The sequence below is a fragment of the Xiphias gladius genome, chromosome 19, assembly GCF_016859285.1.
Source record: "Xiphias gladius isolate SHS-SW01 ecotype Sanya breed wild chromosome 19, ASM1685928v1, whole genome shotgun sequence".
Lineage (NCBI taxonomy): Eukaryota > Metazoa > Chordata > Actinopteri > Istiophoriformes > Xiphiidae > Xiphias > Xiphias gladius.
Genome location: NC_053418.1, coordinates 28,004,713 through 28,019,632, shown reverse-complemented (window position 1 = coordinate 28,019,632; position 14,920 = coordinate 28,004,713). Strand labels below are relative to the sequence as shown.

The following is a 14,920-nucleotide window of genomic DNA, read 5'->3' as shown; positions in this document are numbered from 1 at the left end:
TGGGTTTTGAAGACTGGTGGTAATATTTTTAGACTAAAGTCATTGATGACTGATTTATTTCTATATAAGTCCCAGCCATCGAACAGACTGCTTTTTACAGCAGGCTGCACACACAGACGCCTACACCTTACAGAGTACAGAAGCAGAGATTTCATGGTTTACAGCCAGATTTGACAAGTCTTCAGGTTCATGATTAGTGCCCAACAATCGGTTGTAATCATAAGGTGTAATTTACAATGCTAAGAGCAGAATGCACATTAAAGTGTAAAATTGCCAGAATTTAGACCATCATATTAAGAACAAGAAAAGTACAGTTTTTACAGCTTAACTTTAAAAAGAGTTAAAAGCCTGGCGCTCCATCTTAACAGCTGGTATAGTTGGGGTTGGGAGGCCCCATTACTCATCCATTTACAGGGTTCAAAAGGAATTGTGGGTACTGAAATCGATTTATTTATTTTTTAATTTATTTATTTACCCTCGTTACTATGTGAACATACACTGCCAATGAATATCGTATTTGCGTTAAAATTATCTTTGGTTATAGTTAAATGGTATACTTGATTGTCATATACTATCATAGACAAATGCGATAAAATGGTCTGTACGTATTTGATAATACTGTTGCAACTATAAGTTAAAGTTACATTACAAGCAACATAGCCACTCTCTGCACCAGTTTACTGGTGATATTTTTAACAGCGATATTCTCAACCCAAGATCTGTCTTTTAAGTATCAAAACTCCACTATATGCTTGAAAGATGGATTTAAAAGTTTGTTTCTCCATCAGAGAACAACTGCTCATTTTATATTAAATAATTTACAACATATTCTAAAAACAAAGATCTGCAGTGGGAAAGATTTAAAAAAAAAAAATGAAAGAAATAAAACCACTTGCCTTACATAATCTTCTCCGATCTTCTCCACAGTCGATTCAGTGTGCTCAAAATACATATCTTTTGGCAGAGGTTTGAAGAGGCTGGTAGACGAAACTTTTCACCATTAGAATCTGTTGTAACTTGATTCCAAGGTGACTACAATTTCTTGACCTTTCTGTCAAAGAACAAAGCAAAACTTTCTTCACTTGTACTCTGCTGAGTTTTGACAGAGCAAAATCGCTACTGGGGATTTGACATTTTTTGAAAAGTAGTAATTGGAATCCTGCAAATAACATTTTTCAAAGACCTCCTCAAAGCCATTGTCATTTTTGTGTTGTGTGTCAAACCCAACATGTCCTCTCACACTCTGAAGTGTGATCTCTGTCCTGATGCTGTGGAATTGGATCTTATATAAATTTGGAACATGTGTAAGAGCTTTGTTATAATGGAGGGGCGGCTGCATTGGTTCAATGTTTGTTTTATTTATTTCAAACTTTCTCTAACACACAAAATCTATAGTTGATGTCACCTGGTGTATAATAAATGTTGGAGCTGCTTAATTCTGTGAAAAAATGTGGAAATTAAAAGATTTTATTGCACAAAAACAAAACATTTAAAGCGATCATTGACTCATGAAACAAAGCAGTGATCTAGTCACCATGGTACATCTAGTTCACACTTTATAGTATTTTTTTGGGGGTGTTCAAATGTTCAAGGATAGAAACTCACAGAACACAGATCAGTGGCACCACTGGTTCCCTTTTACTCCTCCTTGGATCTTCCCACTCAAGGCTGAGTATGGAGGTGTTGGTGGATTCTGGTTCCCTCCCTGCTTTTTGTGTGTTTCTACATGTCGATTATTCCGATACTGTGACATGGTCTTGCATCCCTTTTGACTTGGATTTGCCTTAAATTCACATCATACTATTACTAAAAAGTATACACCATAGAGTTGAAAATCAATTGAGTAACCATTCAAAAAAGTTAAGTGGCAACAGTTTTGACTTGAGAATTGCTGGCTCCAGCTTCTCAGCTGAGAATAGACACTGGATTTCTTAGCCTTCCACGATTGTAATGTGAATATCTTTGGGTTTTTGACTGTTGATCGGACAAAACAAGTTGAACACATCGGCCAAACTGTAAATTTGTAATGCTATTGTTAATGTAGATTTTGGAAACCTGATGAAGAGCAAGCAAAATGTCACTTAATATTTTTGTACTTTCCCGCAGCTGCCTCACCACTGCCAATGAGTTTTAGTTTTCCTCAGCTGTGAGCAGCTCCTACATTCCTGTTGTGTGTTGTGTACTGAGACCATACTGTCCACTGGCAGCACACTCAGAAATCGTGCAAATTCATTATACATACTGACATTAAGCTCAATCAATCCAGGGTAAACGCACTACATATTCTACACCAACAAGTTAGCATGCAGAATAGAATTATGAGCCAGAGGTGGACTTGTTGAATCCAGTATTTTCTGTACTCTGGATGTAGGTTTGAAGTGAACCTGAATTCTGCTACAGTCGTGTTAGAAATAGCTGGTTTAAAGTGACAGTTATAATCTGGTCCTCTCCATCTTCACCCACTGTGCAATGAAGTCTGCTTCTGTTTTCCTGGCAGTGATTACCGACACTGGATCAGCATCGTGAGATCCCCTGCATAAAACAACAATAGAGAAATGTCATGTTCCTTTTTGCTCTGTGAGTCTAAAGGGACTGTTCCAGGGCATATAGCTGGCTGTACCTCAGGTCAAGATGATGGGCTCCTTCAGGAATGTTGACAGCTATCAGTGATGAGCTCAACGACTTGCGCACCTAAACATCAGAGCTGATTAATTCAGACTTAAAACAGTGACTTCACAGTTCACTGAGGTGTACTCACTTAGTTTAATCACTTACCCCTCCATTTGCCCATGGGTCCAGATCTCCATTGGAGAAAATAATGTTGCTGGCTGTGGAGAGGGCTGAACACAAGAGGAGAGCTCATTAGAAACAAAAACTGGTGGAAAAATTTGGAAATTTCATTTTAGGTTCCAAAATTTGAAATTCAAAAAGTGTGTACAGCACCGGTTTTCTAAATTATTACTAATGTCAAAGCGTCAACGTAAAAACGTAAAAAACATATGAGTAATTGCTCATTAGATCTTAAAACCCATAGAAAGATGTGTCCACTGCTGGGTACAATATATCTCCTACTTCACTTAAAAAGTTCCCTATGAATAAAGTACTGTAGGTTTCAAGTTTCCACATCACTTGTGTAAGTTGCATACTGGACCATGATTGGCTTAAGACTAGTTATGTCACTAAATCCTGTTTGTGATCCAATCGTATTTTAAGACAGATTTATATACAAATGCAGATAATTCCAAAAAGTTCACTTATTTTTTCTTGTCACTGTACAAGCTGGTTTTCTGACACACAATAACAGTTAGTTATCATTTATCAAGAGGAAAAAACCTTGATGAGACAGATAAAAACTATACTGCATATGTGACACAGTCAACGAAACATTAACTATATCCCTTTAACAGTGATGAATATAATTATCATTTTTGCCCATTAACCTACACTCAATAACACATAATGACAAAGTGAAAACATGTCTTTGTAAATGTAAAATGTATTAAAAATAAAAAACTGAAATCTCTCATTTACACAAGTATTCAGGCCCTTAATTCAGTGCTTTATAGAAGCCCTTTTGCCAACAATTACAGCTTTGTGTTTTCTCTACCAGCTTTACACAGCTGGATTTGGGCAGTTTATCCAATTCTTCCTGGCAGATCCACTCAAGCTCTGTCAGACTGGATGGGAAGCATCTGCGAACTGCCATCTTCAGGTCTCACCACAGATGTTCTAGGGGGTTTAAGTCTGGGCTTTGGCTGGGACACTCAAGGACAGTCAGAGACTTGTCCTCAAGCCACTGAGCCACTCTGCCACTGAGAAGCATCCCCATAGCATGATGGTGCCACCACCATGCTTCACCGTAGGGATGCTATTAGCCAGTCGAAGATGTTATGAGCAGTAACTGGTGTTGAACAGACATAGTATTTGGAGTTCTACTCAAAGAATTAATTTTTTGTCTCATATTTTTCCTCATGCTCTCAGAGTCCTTTAAATGCTGTTTGGCAAACTGTACGCAACTTCTGAAGCTCTGTCAGAGTGACCATTGGGTTCTTTGTCACCTCCCTGACCGAGGCCTTTCTTGCCTGGTTACTTTACAGCAAACTCTAGGAAGAGTCCTGGTGTTCCAATTTCTAAACTTCTTCCAAACTTCTTCAACTCTTCAAATGACTTGCATGGCGGATTGTGGGACCTGATAGAAACAAGTGTCTGCCTTTCTAAGCTATGTCCAATCAAGTTCTAGACACATCTAAAGGATAATTAAAGCAAACAGGATGCACCTGTGACAAATTGGAGCAGCAAGGGGCTTTTATAAAAGGAGTTTTTGATTTTTAATAAATTGAAAAAAAAACTAAAAGACATGTTTTGACTTTGTCATTATGGGTTACTGAGTGGCAATTTCATCCAATTAAAATTAAATCTACAAGACAATAAAGTGTGCAAAAACTGAATACTTTTTTGAAATCACTAAGTATCACATGAGACAATCTGGTGTTTCTATCAGTAATCAGTGCTCACCATCACCCCAGAACTGGGTTTTGAGCCAGTCTGGTCGTGGAACCACACCCCAGCGTTTGAAGCAATAAAGCTCTCGGTCTCTCTCAGTGAAGGCCAAGGGGGGAAACATGTCGGTCACATTGTTACTCTCAAAGCATAGATTGATCTCTGTGCATGCCTGAAACCAGAACAGAAGCAGGGTAAGTGTTAGAATCATTACGATGAAGCACTGTAGATGAATGAGATTGCCATAATGAAATTCTGTCAGACAAAAATGGAAATACAATCTATTGTAGCATTTTATTTAAATATACTGACATTTTATTGAAAAATAAATCTTTTAAAAATCAAAACTCAGTGCATTGTTTTCATATTAAAGGACAATTGAGCATAATTTGTCAGTTTTTTGTTGTCATCAAGTGAGAGCCTTCTATTACAAATTTCTGTGTTGGTTCTCACCTCATCTCATCCATTCCAAGAAGAACAACATTAAATCAAGATCAATCTATCACCTGTACTGAAGTTGTAGGTTTCATGTTCAGAGGACACCAAAAGGGAGGTGTGAGCTGGTTTTCCAGTTTAACATATAATGCCTTTTTACACCATGAGCATTGTAATGTGTATAAAATGTAAAATGTACATAACCAGCACATGTCTGTCAAGTTTTTTGCACCTGTATTTGTGCCATGATTAAATGCATTTTGGTATTGGTATCAGCAGATACAGGTGGAAAAATAGCTTTCAGTGCATCCATCCACAACACTTCTAGTTTCCTCCAGTTCCTAAAAACTCTTAAAACGGCATTAACTAATACCAACCTGAAATAATCCTGTACTGCTGTTTTGATCAAATTACATACAAATACTATATGCTGTGCTATGTATTGTTGGATGTCGGAGTACCTGGTAGTCCCAGGAAAGACTGTCGAAGCCCAGTCCACATCCAGTGGGATCAGCACACTCCAAATACAGATTGTACAGATCGAAACAGGTCAGCCACCCAGTAGCGTTGTACACAATCCCTGCAGGATGGAATGCATAAAGGTTATTTAAATGTCTGGTTATGGGCTATTGTCATGTGTCTATCAGCGGTAATGGAGACCAGGTAGGTACTGCACAGTTCTGCAAGTTCATGTTCACTTTCACTTTCATTATGAGCTTATTTCTGTTCAGGATCATAGAGATTCTGGATTGTATCCCAGCAAGTACTCAGTGAACTCAGTGGAGAGACAGACACACACACACCGAGTCATACGTTTCAATACTTCAGACTCTAGTCCACTAGGAAGAAACCAAGAGAACACAGGCAGAGCACACCAGTTTCACCAGGAACCAACAAAAAAAAAAAAACTTCTGGGTATGAGGTTGCTAATGTCAACACAAGGCTTATTTTTGGAACAACTGCTAGTGATTGTATGCTCAAATAATATAAGCAGTTGCAAGTTAGTAAGCTAAGGAATATGAAGCTGGCCAGTGCCTTCTAGTGTTTGCTGACATGAAATACATCTGATCACTAAATGAAGAACTTTTCAATCTCTACATACTCATCTTCATTCACCAATATCTAGAAAAAAATACAATCCAGCTTCATTCTATCCATTAAAAAGATATACAATTATTCATTATTTTGTGCTAATGATAATTTTGTAAGAGCAATTTCCTCAGATGAAGCACACAAAATTCTAGGCTGCAGTTAATAATTTAGTGTTCATTTCTTTTACCTGCAGTGTTCCTGAGATTAGCAAGTAGGTCAGATCCACTCAGCATTGTTTCACAAGCCACCTGAAAATCAAAATCATGTCACACATCACTGTCAGCTTCAGTCTCTTCTTAAAACGTATCTGGAAGAGATCTCATCAGATTCATGTCACTCTTGTCATATCTGTTCATTTATTCAAATCTTATTTATTTTTGCCCCCCCCCCAACTGACTATGATGAAAATATTAGGCACTTTGGCATAATTTACTTTTATGCATCAATTTACATCATCTTAATCTTAGAATATCTACATTATCATAACTTCATATATGTATATTACAGATGTTTATGTTTTATGTCAATGTAATTTTTTAATCTTTTGTGTACCCTGCAGACTTGTTGTCATTCTTACATTTCATTCCCATTTGTTCTTTTGAAACTGTTTAAAAGTTTTTATTTGCATCGATAAAGTGTATTTCTCTTGCTTACATCAGTATCACTATGTGCTACAGCTACAAGGATCCATTTTCCTACACTGGATAATAACATCGACTTTGGACAATAATCTTTACTGAAGCCTGACGGATCCTACCAACACTAAATTTTTGTTAAATTTTCATAATATAAGCCTGCAAGCCATTAAAAGGAGAAAAAACAAGAAAAAAGAAAAAACTGTGGTGGGAACTGGACATTTTAAAATCCTAAATACTAGATTTCTGAGGTCAGTAATAAAATCAATATTTTCAGAAAAAAAAAATGATATTACTTGTTTAACTTAAACCCATAACAACCTTAACATTGTTAATAATGACCTCTCATATTTGGTTTTTAAATAATCCTGAGCGACATATGTAGTGAGCAGGTTAAGAGATTGTTGGCACCCTCTTGACAAACTATTAAAGCTGTAATGGTGACAGTTTTTTCAAAAATATCTTTGTCATCTTTGTACTCATATTTCATGTTATTTACTACTATATACTAATATACATCTAGGCAACTAAACACCTGGGCTCTAATATTTACTTGGGTTTTAAAGTGATATACAGTAACTGCAACTTTGAAGCCACACTGGAGGTCCACAGCTGTTGTCCCACAGGGGTTGTAGACTTAGTTATGTTGCAATGTGCCACTTGGGAAGGCTGAATATAATAAGTTTCTGTTCTGTTTTCAGAGTAGTTTCAGTATATGTTGTGTTGCTCACTCAAGGATAGCATTTAGACTACTGATTTGTGATTTAAAAAGTTCTGTACACTCACAGTGTGTATACCTTGACAGGGTTGGCGGGCATGTTGCCCATGAAGTGAGTGCTGTATGGGTAATCCAGCATGGCCATCATAGTGAAGGCGTTCCTCAGCAGGCCGTACAGCTGGTGGATGTCCTGAGCAGATGATGGAGGTTTACACAGAGTAAACTCTGTCTGGATTCGACTGTAATCTGGTAACAAAACAACAGTTAGTGGGTTTAAATTCCTTACTACTTCTGGCTGTACCTTTGGGCTTTTTTTATTAAAATGGTTTATATTCTATATACTCAACCTGGGCCATGTTCCCATACCGGACATCCAGGTACCACTGACTTTGCGTTTTATAGAGGAACAAGATAAGGAAATCCTTTATCACCAGATCTCTTTGCTCTCTGACAGAACCCCTCGCTCGCTGCTAGGCAAAACAAATATTTTTCTTCATCAGACATTAAGAACTCAATCCCTGATGTTTTTAACGGTTTGATAGATTCAGTCCTATCTCAGGATATAAAATAAACCTGTCTAAGTTAATTATGATGCCACTCAACAACCTTGCAAAACATGTCCAATTGTCAGATATGCTGTTTAAATTCAAAACAGCAGGATTAAGTTATCCTGGTATCTACATTCAATCTACTTCTGAACAGTAAAAGACAATCAAACTTAACTTTGAGAAAATTACAAAGTACTTAGATACTTGGCCTACTTTCCTTGTAACTCTTCAGGTACCGATCTCACTTACAAAAATAAATATATTAACTCATCTGCCGACCAAGCAGCGGCAGCTGCAGGTTTCCTGCCCCATCCGGGAGTGGATTACGGACTTCCTGACCAACAGGAAGCAACAGGAAGCAACAGGTGCGGCTTGGCACCCACCTGTGTGCACCCATAGTATCTGTACTCTCTGTACACCAATGAGTGCACCTCCAGCCACCCCTCCATCAAGTTGCTCATGTCTGCTGGTGACGTCACAGTCCTGGGCCTCATCAAGGACAATGATGAGCTGGCCTACAGGAACACTGTGTCACAGCTGGCAGCATGGCGTACAAAAAACAACCTGGATCTCAATGTCAACAATGACAGTGGAGATGGTCATGGACTTCCGGAAACACCCACCCACTACTCATCAACAACACAGCTGTAAAGGTGGAGGAGTCTTAAGTCTCTGGGTATCGGCATCACCAGCAAAATTAAATGGGAGACACACTAATCCAACGTCATCAAGCCAGCTCACCAGAGGATGTTCTTCCTAAAACTGCTGCGGAAGATGAACATCTCCTCGAAAGTTGGCACCCAGTTCTAGAGAGCCACCATCGAGAATGTCCTCACCTCCTCCATCACTGTGTGGTACCCCATTTCCTCTTCCGACACCAAAAACTGACTGGTAAGCATTGTGGGAACAGCCAGGTGGCCAGGAACAGGTGCCTGTGAGTGGTCTGCACGATGCCAGAGCCAGGAAGCAGGCCATTAGGATGGTGGCAGACTCAACACACCTGGCTGCTCCATCAGGACCAGCAACACCAAACACCTGAACAGTTTTTTCTCTGGCGCCATGAATCTCCTCAACAACCCATCCTAGCTCCCATCTCGTCCTCCGACCACCCACCACGCATCATTGCCAAGCTATTCAGATTGGGCAAATCATGAAATTTAAGTATCAAAAGATAGCTTCAAAAGTGAAGGACTATGCTTATTTCAAGATTTAAAGGAATCTTATTATGTTCTGGGTTTTTCAAGGTTCTTATATTTAAAACTTAAAAACGCAATGGAAAGATATGGAGTGCCTTAGCATTCCTCTCCAGTTTCCCCTCTAATAACACTACTTTCTACAAGAACTGAAGGATTGGTCTCCACAGTCTATAAAACGCTAATCTCACATAACCTGAATAAACTCTCTATTATGTTGGTTTAGGAAAAGGAACTGCAGGGTCTTGGTTTTGATTGTAACTGGCCCCAAATATGGTCAGGTATTGATCAAGAATAATTAGCCCATTCATTATAAATTTGCTCATAGGACATACTACATCCCCAAATACAGGTACAGAACACGTAACATATGTTCCTTTTCTGAAACAGGTAATTTTTGGCATATGTTCTGGACTTGCAGTATTATCCAAGAAGTCTGGGAATTCATTATGGAAATTTTGCAAATTGATCTTCCTACATGTCTGCTTCTATTGATTTTTGCTCATATTAATAATCTCTCTTTGTTTCACCAACAATGTCGAATAATTTGAGCTGCTTTGACAGCAAGGAAGACTGTTATTCTTAAAAACATGATGGATTGCCAATCATGATTAATTCAAACTTGGATATATAAATTCCATGATATCGAGATGTTAGCAAGATCAACACCTAAATTAAAGGAAAGGAAACACTTGAAAAGTGGTCAAAAACTGGTATAAAGCAATATATATAACATCGCACATGTGGACTAGGTAAGTTTTAAAAAGTTTTATACTCTATCATAAAATATCTGAATGACTTATTTACGTAATCAAGTGCATACGTATTTATGTGTCTGTATATGTATGTATATTTACATTTATACAGGAGCATGTGTACTAGCATATGTATAATGCATATATTGCTATCTAACCCCCCCCCTCCCACATTAAAAAGAAAAATAATTCATTTAATCTTTTTTTCATTTGTTAGCTATTTAAGAAATTGTAACCACTATTCAAATGAGAAAAATGGTTGAAAAAAGTTGACTTAAAACAAAACCAAGTGTGATTGCTGCCTTAACAACACAATATAGTCCAATATTTCTTTTTAGTCTTTTCTGTGCATAAAATTAAGGTCATCTTCTCTTCAGAAAGAACATTATGACACAGATTTACCTTGCTGTTCAGCTAATTCTTTCAGCTGATGGAAAGCTCCTCTCACAGCATCTCTGCATTCAGGGGCAATGCTCTCAAAATCCTTTGAAAGAGAAACAAAGGTTATTATCTAACATGCACACCCTTACAAATGACTTGCTATAGTGTGCCGATTAAATAAACTAAGTGTTACCAAGACAGCTGTAACAGTTTTAGAGTGAAAAAATACTTGGAAAATGACAGCTGGCACAAATTCAGATATTTTGGAACCTTTTTTAGGTTAGGGTTAATACTGTTAAGTACACTTGTCTGCCTAAATCACCAAGTGGGCAGCAACAAAAAGAAGACCATCCATGCACTTACAGCTGTAACATCTCTGAAAAACTGCCTGGAATCACCCAGCCCAGCAGTGGAAAGTATGGGAGCACTGGCAGCCAGAGCTCCAGCCACAATGTTTGGATACTTGAGTCTCATATAGACTGACAGCATTCCACCATAACTGCAGAGATGAGAGAAGACAGTCAAACAGCAAATAAGACTAACAATTTGTCTCTTTTATTTTAGAAGAATTCCTGGGTCATGTTTGGCCTAAGATGGACTGAGGAGTAAGTAGGTTAGTGTCAATTTGCCCAACTATAATCAGATATCTGAAAGCAAAGAGCAACTTGTCATTGAGCCGTTCCATACTTCAGAAGTCTCAAAGCATAAGTACAGAAAGGCCTTCTGAAACCCAACACTGCAGTTTGTTAAACCTGGCATCTGATTTCCAACCACAATTCAATCTGCATGTGTTTGACAGATTACAGTACACTGAACTGAAGTAAATAGCTGCAGTTTCTATTTTGGCTTTACGAATTCCTTTGTATAATTGCGTCGGATCAGATGTGTGATTAGTCAATTGAACCATTAGTTGACTGACAGAACATTAAATAGCAACCATATCAGTTCTATTTAAGTTAATAAATTAAGTCCTTTTCTAAACAAAAATGCCATACATTCTCTGGTTCCAGTTTCTCAAATGTGAATATTTGCAGTTTTTTTTTTTTTTTTTTAAATTCTCTTATGATAACCTATATGATAGTTGAGATTTGCATTGCTTGTCGAAAAAACAAGCCATTTAAAATGTGTCAACTTGGGCATTTTATTGACTAAATCTGTTTGTTGTATTTGTTGTTATCTTTTTTTTTTTTAATGTTTATTGCTTTGTGCTGTTTTATTTGTATATGCTACTTTTGTGTGTTGACTTGTGTTGCATTATGGTCTTTATGGTTTTAAAAGGTTATAGAAAAAAAATTTTAAATGAGAAAAGCATGACACAATATAATTCAAAATGAACATACAGTTGAATTATTATCTCTCTAAAAGATTTTCAACAAAAACTGACCCTTCATAAAAGCCGGATTTATTGCAGAGCTGTTGGAGTGGACTACACTGGTTTCAGCTAGGTGTACCTAATAAACTGGACACTCAATGTACATCAAGCATCATGAAATGATGCCTCAATTCCTGTTTGTACGTCGTCTCCCCCTAAAAGTCGTTTGTGCACCATGGCGAAAAAAATGATCAAGAAACTAAAGATACCAGCAGGTTCAGTGGATTTTGCTTTAGTCTTAAAGTTGTTTGCAACAATGATTTCTTATGGTTAATGTGTAATATCTGATGCCAAATTAGTGGGGAAAATTTGGAAACTGCAAACTAAAAATTAACTCTAGTAATAGCAAAATTAACTCTACAAAGAGATTATTTTGTCTAGGGCACACAAAAAGAATGCCACATATTCAAGCTTCAAGTAAACAATCAGTTTTGGACTGATCAGGTAATTTAACAAATAAAAACCCCACAACAAGTCACAAAAGTGGACGACACCAAGAACAGTGGCAGTTAGGTGGATCCTACCTGCCACCAAACACGATAACAGGACAGTCTCTGGCTGCCAACTGCTGTTTCAGCTCGGTGATCATGACACTATAGTCAGCGAGGGCCTGCTCCACTGTCAACAGGCTGATCTGGGGGATGTTGAAGGAGTCTTTGCCGAATGGTAGAGATCTGCCATAGTACCTCTGTAAGAGGCAGAGGATTGACAAAGAGATTCAAAGCAAATGCAGGCAGTGTCAAAGCTGCAGTTTACCCCATTACCCCACCTTCAGTTGTCATCCAGCCTTACATGACTCTGTTAGGGAAATAATACTTTTTGACTTTTCTGGCCACATAAGATGATAAACTCCAGGTACAACTAAACTGCACATATTAGAATGGCAAATTTAAAATACTTTAAACACTGGAACGACTCAAAGAAACATGTTGAACAAATAAGAGTGCATTTAAAGGATAAGTCAGGCAATGTTTCTTTTGGTCAACAAATCTCTTTTGCAGACAAACAATGGATGTATCCTACTAACAAGGGTTGTGTGTGTATCAAAGCCTGATATATCTTATCCCTCTGCGCCATTGAGCTCCACTGTTGTCCAGAAACTATTAAAAACACATCAGTGAGCCACACTGTTACACTGGGTGACATGTTCCTCCATTACCATGAACACACACTGTAGTTTATTTTGACTCAAACCCACACACACTGTCCTACTGCCCCAAATACTCACTCAAGAGCACCATGTGTGGATTGATCAACCACTGAAAATAGTCCTCAACAAATGCACTACTTGGCCCTGTTTGAGTAACCTTTGCTAAAAACTACATTGGCCAGCTGTTGTATATTTGTGAGCTGGGAACCAATGGACTTAGGGCTGAGAGCATATCATTGGTTTTCTTTTCATGGGCTTCGTTGACAATAAGAACAATATAGAAGCCAGCCTTATCCTTTAAGTAGTGCTGCATATCATTAATAATTTTTCAGTATTGTTTCTGTATTGACACATTTTCAACACCTTTCTTTCCACAAAACCCTTCTCAAATATTACATTTTTTCTAAAGCAGACGTAGAAAAGCATGTCGTGATAAAATGAAGCCTCAATTTGGCAAAATTTGATTTAAATCTGGAACTATATGATCAGAGAGGAAGTGAAAAAGATTTCAAATCTGACCTGAAAATTGATGTCAGATTTCAGTCCTCAGTGCTACAGACATTCGAAGTTTGATACCCAACCATATATTAAAGATATTTCGAGATCAGTGGGGCCCATGGAAAAAAGACCCCAAAATGACAAAAAAGACAGAGGCCCTATTTTTCCCTCTAAAATTTTCTTCATTCACGTCTTTAATAATTTAACTCCCTACAGTTTTGAAGCCACAATTTTAACTTTAAAAAAGGGACGGAAGATTTTTACACTTATATGAGCTGACTGGATTTTTGTTATGGTTCTTGGTTCTCTTCAAGAGGCTGGTAATATTAAAAAAAATGACCTTGTAAAATTTGGAGAAATGTGGAAAGTGATAATCAGCTGACAGAATGAGTCAAACTTTAATCATCCTTTGCCTTTATCACATGATCTGCAAATTCTGCTCAGCCAGAACTGTTTGGTCAAGAGCTGTTTAGTCAAAAATGACATTACTGACTGGACTTTTTCATGATTTGTCCCAGTGTTTTCTTACATGTTCAGCAAATATGACTAGTGCCCCCTGCTGAGAAGCCAACTCTGTGATAAATCCAGAGTTGAGGGCAAATTCCCAGATGTCTCCCTCATTGCCTGTGTAGAAGAAGATAGGACCATAGCCTTTCTTCCAGTACTTATCTAAAAGGAGAGGAAAAACACAACACAATGAGTCATTTGCTCATACATTTGTTACATTTCTAATGGGAAAGTAGTTTTACCTGTGATCAGGTAACGCTGACTGAATGTCCCATTACCCATGCTGTTAAAGTTGAAGTGATCCAGAGTCTGACTGAAATACTTCTCTGTGAACTGAGGTTCTGTCTTTGTTCCATGGTGATTTCTTGGCTATGAAAAGGAATGAAATAAATGAATAAACTAAAGTATTGATTTGTTCCTCACTCTTATGCAACTTTTGATACATTTTTTACAGTTTTAAGACATAATCAATCAGATGTGTGTAACATTATGGACCGACAATGACGAGAAGTAGAGCTCGACACTTTTGAACGGAGTTCACTCCAAAGCGGAATGACGTTTCAGAAAAACAAAAACCAGCAAACCTTGAAAATTAAAAAGGTTACCTGAAAATGACTGCGTGGCAGGCCGTGAAGCGCCTCGGCAGATAGCAGCGTGACCGTTACCGTGAAAAAAGCTAATAATTCAGTCATGTTCCAACAATTACGCTTTAGAAACTAAGGGACAGTAAATCAATCTATCAGTCCCCAATGCGCCTGCGCATTTCGCGCGTGTCACATGACTTATGTTGTGATCTGTGCTGCATTGATGTGCGCCTCGTACAATCGATCTTCAAAAAGCAGAGCTGATGCTTAGATTAATTGATGGGAGAACATATTTGTATCACTGCGTGGCAGCAACAACTACAGGTGAAAATACAATACTAGTAGCATTCCTTTTACAGAAAATGCCACACATATACATACACTATAATGTCCCTTTTGCAAGCTACCTTTTACAAAATCAAATCTTTTAAAAATGTGGTTTAGATGATAATTTGGATTTATGCTGTGTCTTATGTATTTTACCTAAAAAATAAGAGACATTTCCCTTCTGCAGAACATATATTCTCTTAGAATAAGATGTGATATCAGCAA

General features: G+C 37.7%; 1 protein-coding gene across 2 annotated transcripts; it reads right to left on the bottom strand.

The window, feature by feature from the left end:
• Window positions 1-1,451: 1,451 nt before the first annotated feature.
• dpp7 (dipeptidyl-peptidase 7) lies at window positions 1,452-14,581 on the bottom strand. 2 transcript variants are annotated; one of them, XM_040155533.1, is made up of 13 exons: window positions 14,390-14,581; window positions 14,063-14,153; window positions 13,807-13,946; window positions 12,154-12,317; window positions 10,621-10,756; window positions 10,279-10,360; window positions 7,460-7,626; window positions 6,215-6,275; window positions 5,397-5,515; window positions 4,516-4,672; window positions 2,776-2,840; window positions 2,621-2,691; window positions 1,452-2,532 (listed from the first exon to the last, which is right to left on the bottom strand). In XM_040155533.1, exons 1-13 carry the CDS (start codon window positions 14,474-14,476, stop codon window positions 2,433-2,435), a joined length of 1,440 nt encoding a protein of 479 aa, XP_040011467.1. In that variant the 5' UTR covers window positions 14,477-14,581; the 3' UTR covers window positions 1,452-2,432. The 2 variants fall into 2 exon arrangements, with proteins under 2 accessions (XP_040011467.1, XP_040011466.1); XM_040155532.1 differs by having other exon boundaries at window positions 14,027-14,153; window positions 14,390-14,577.
• Between the last annotated feature and the right edge of the window lie 339 nt (window positions 14,582-14,920).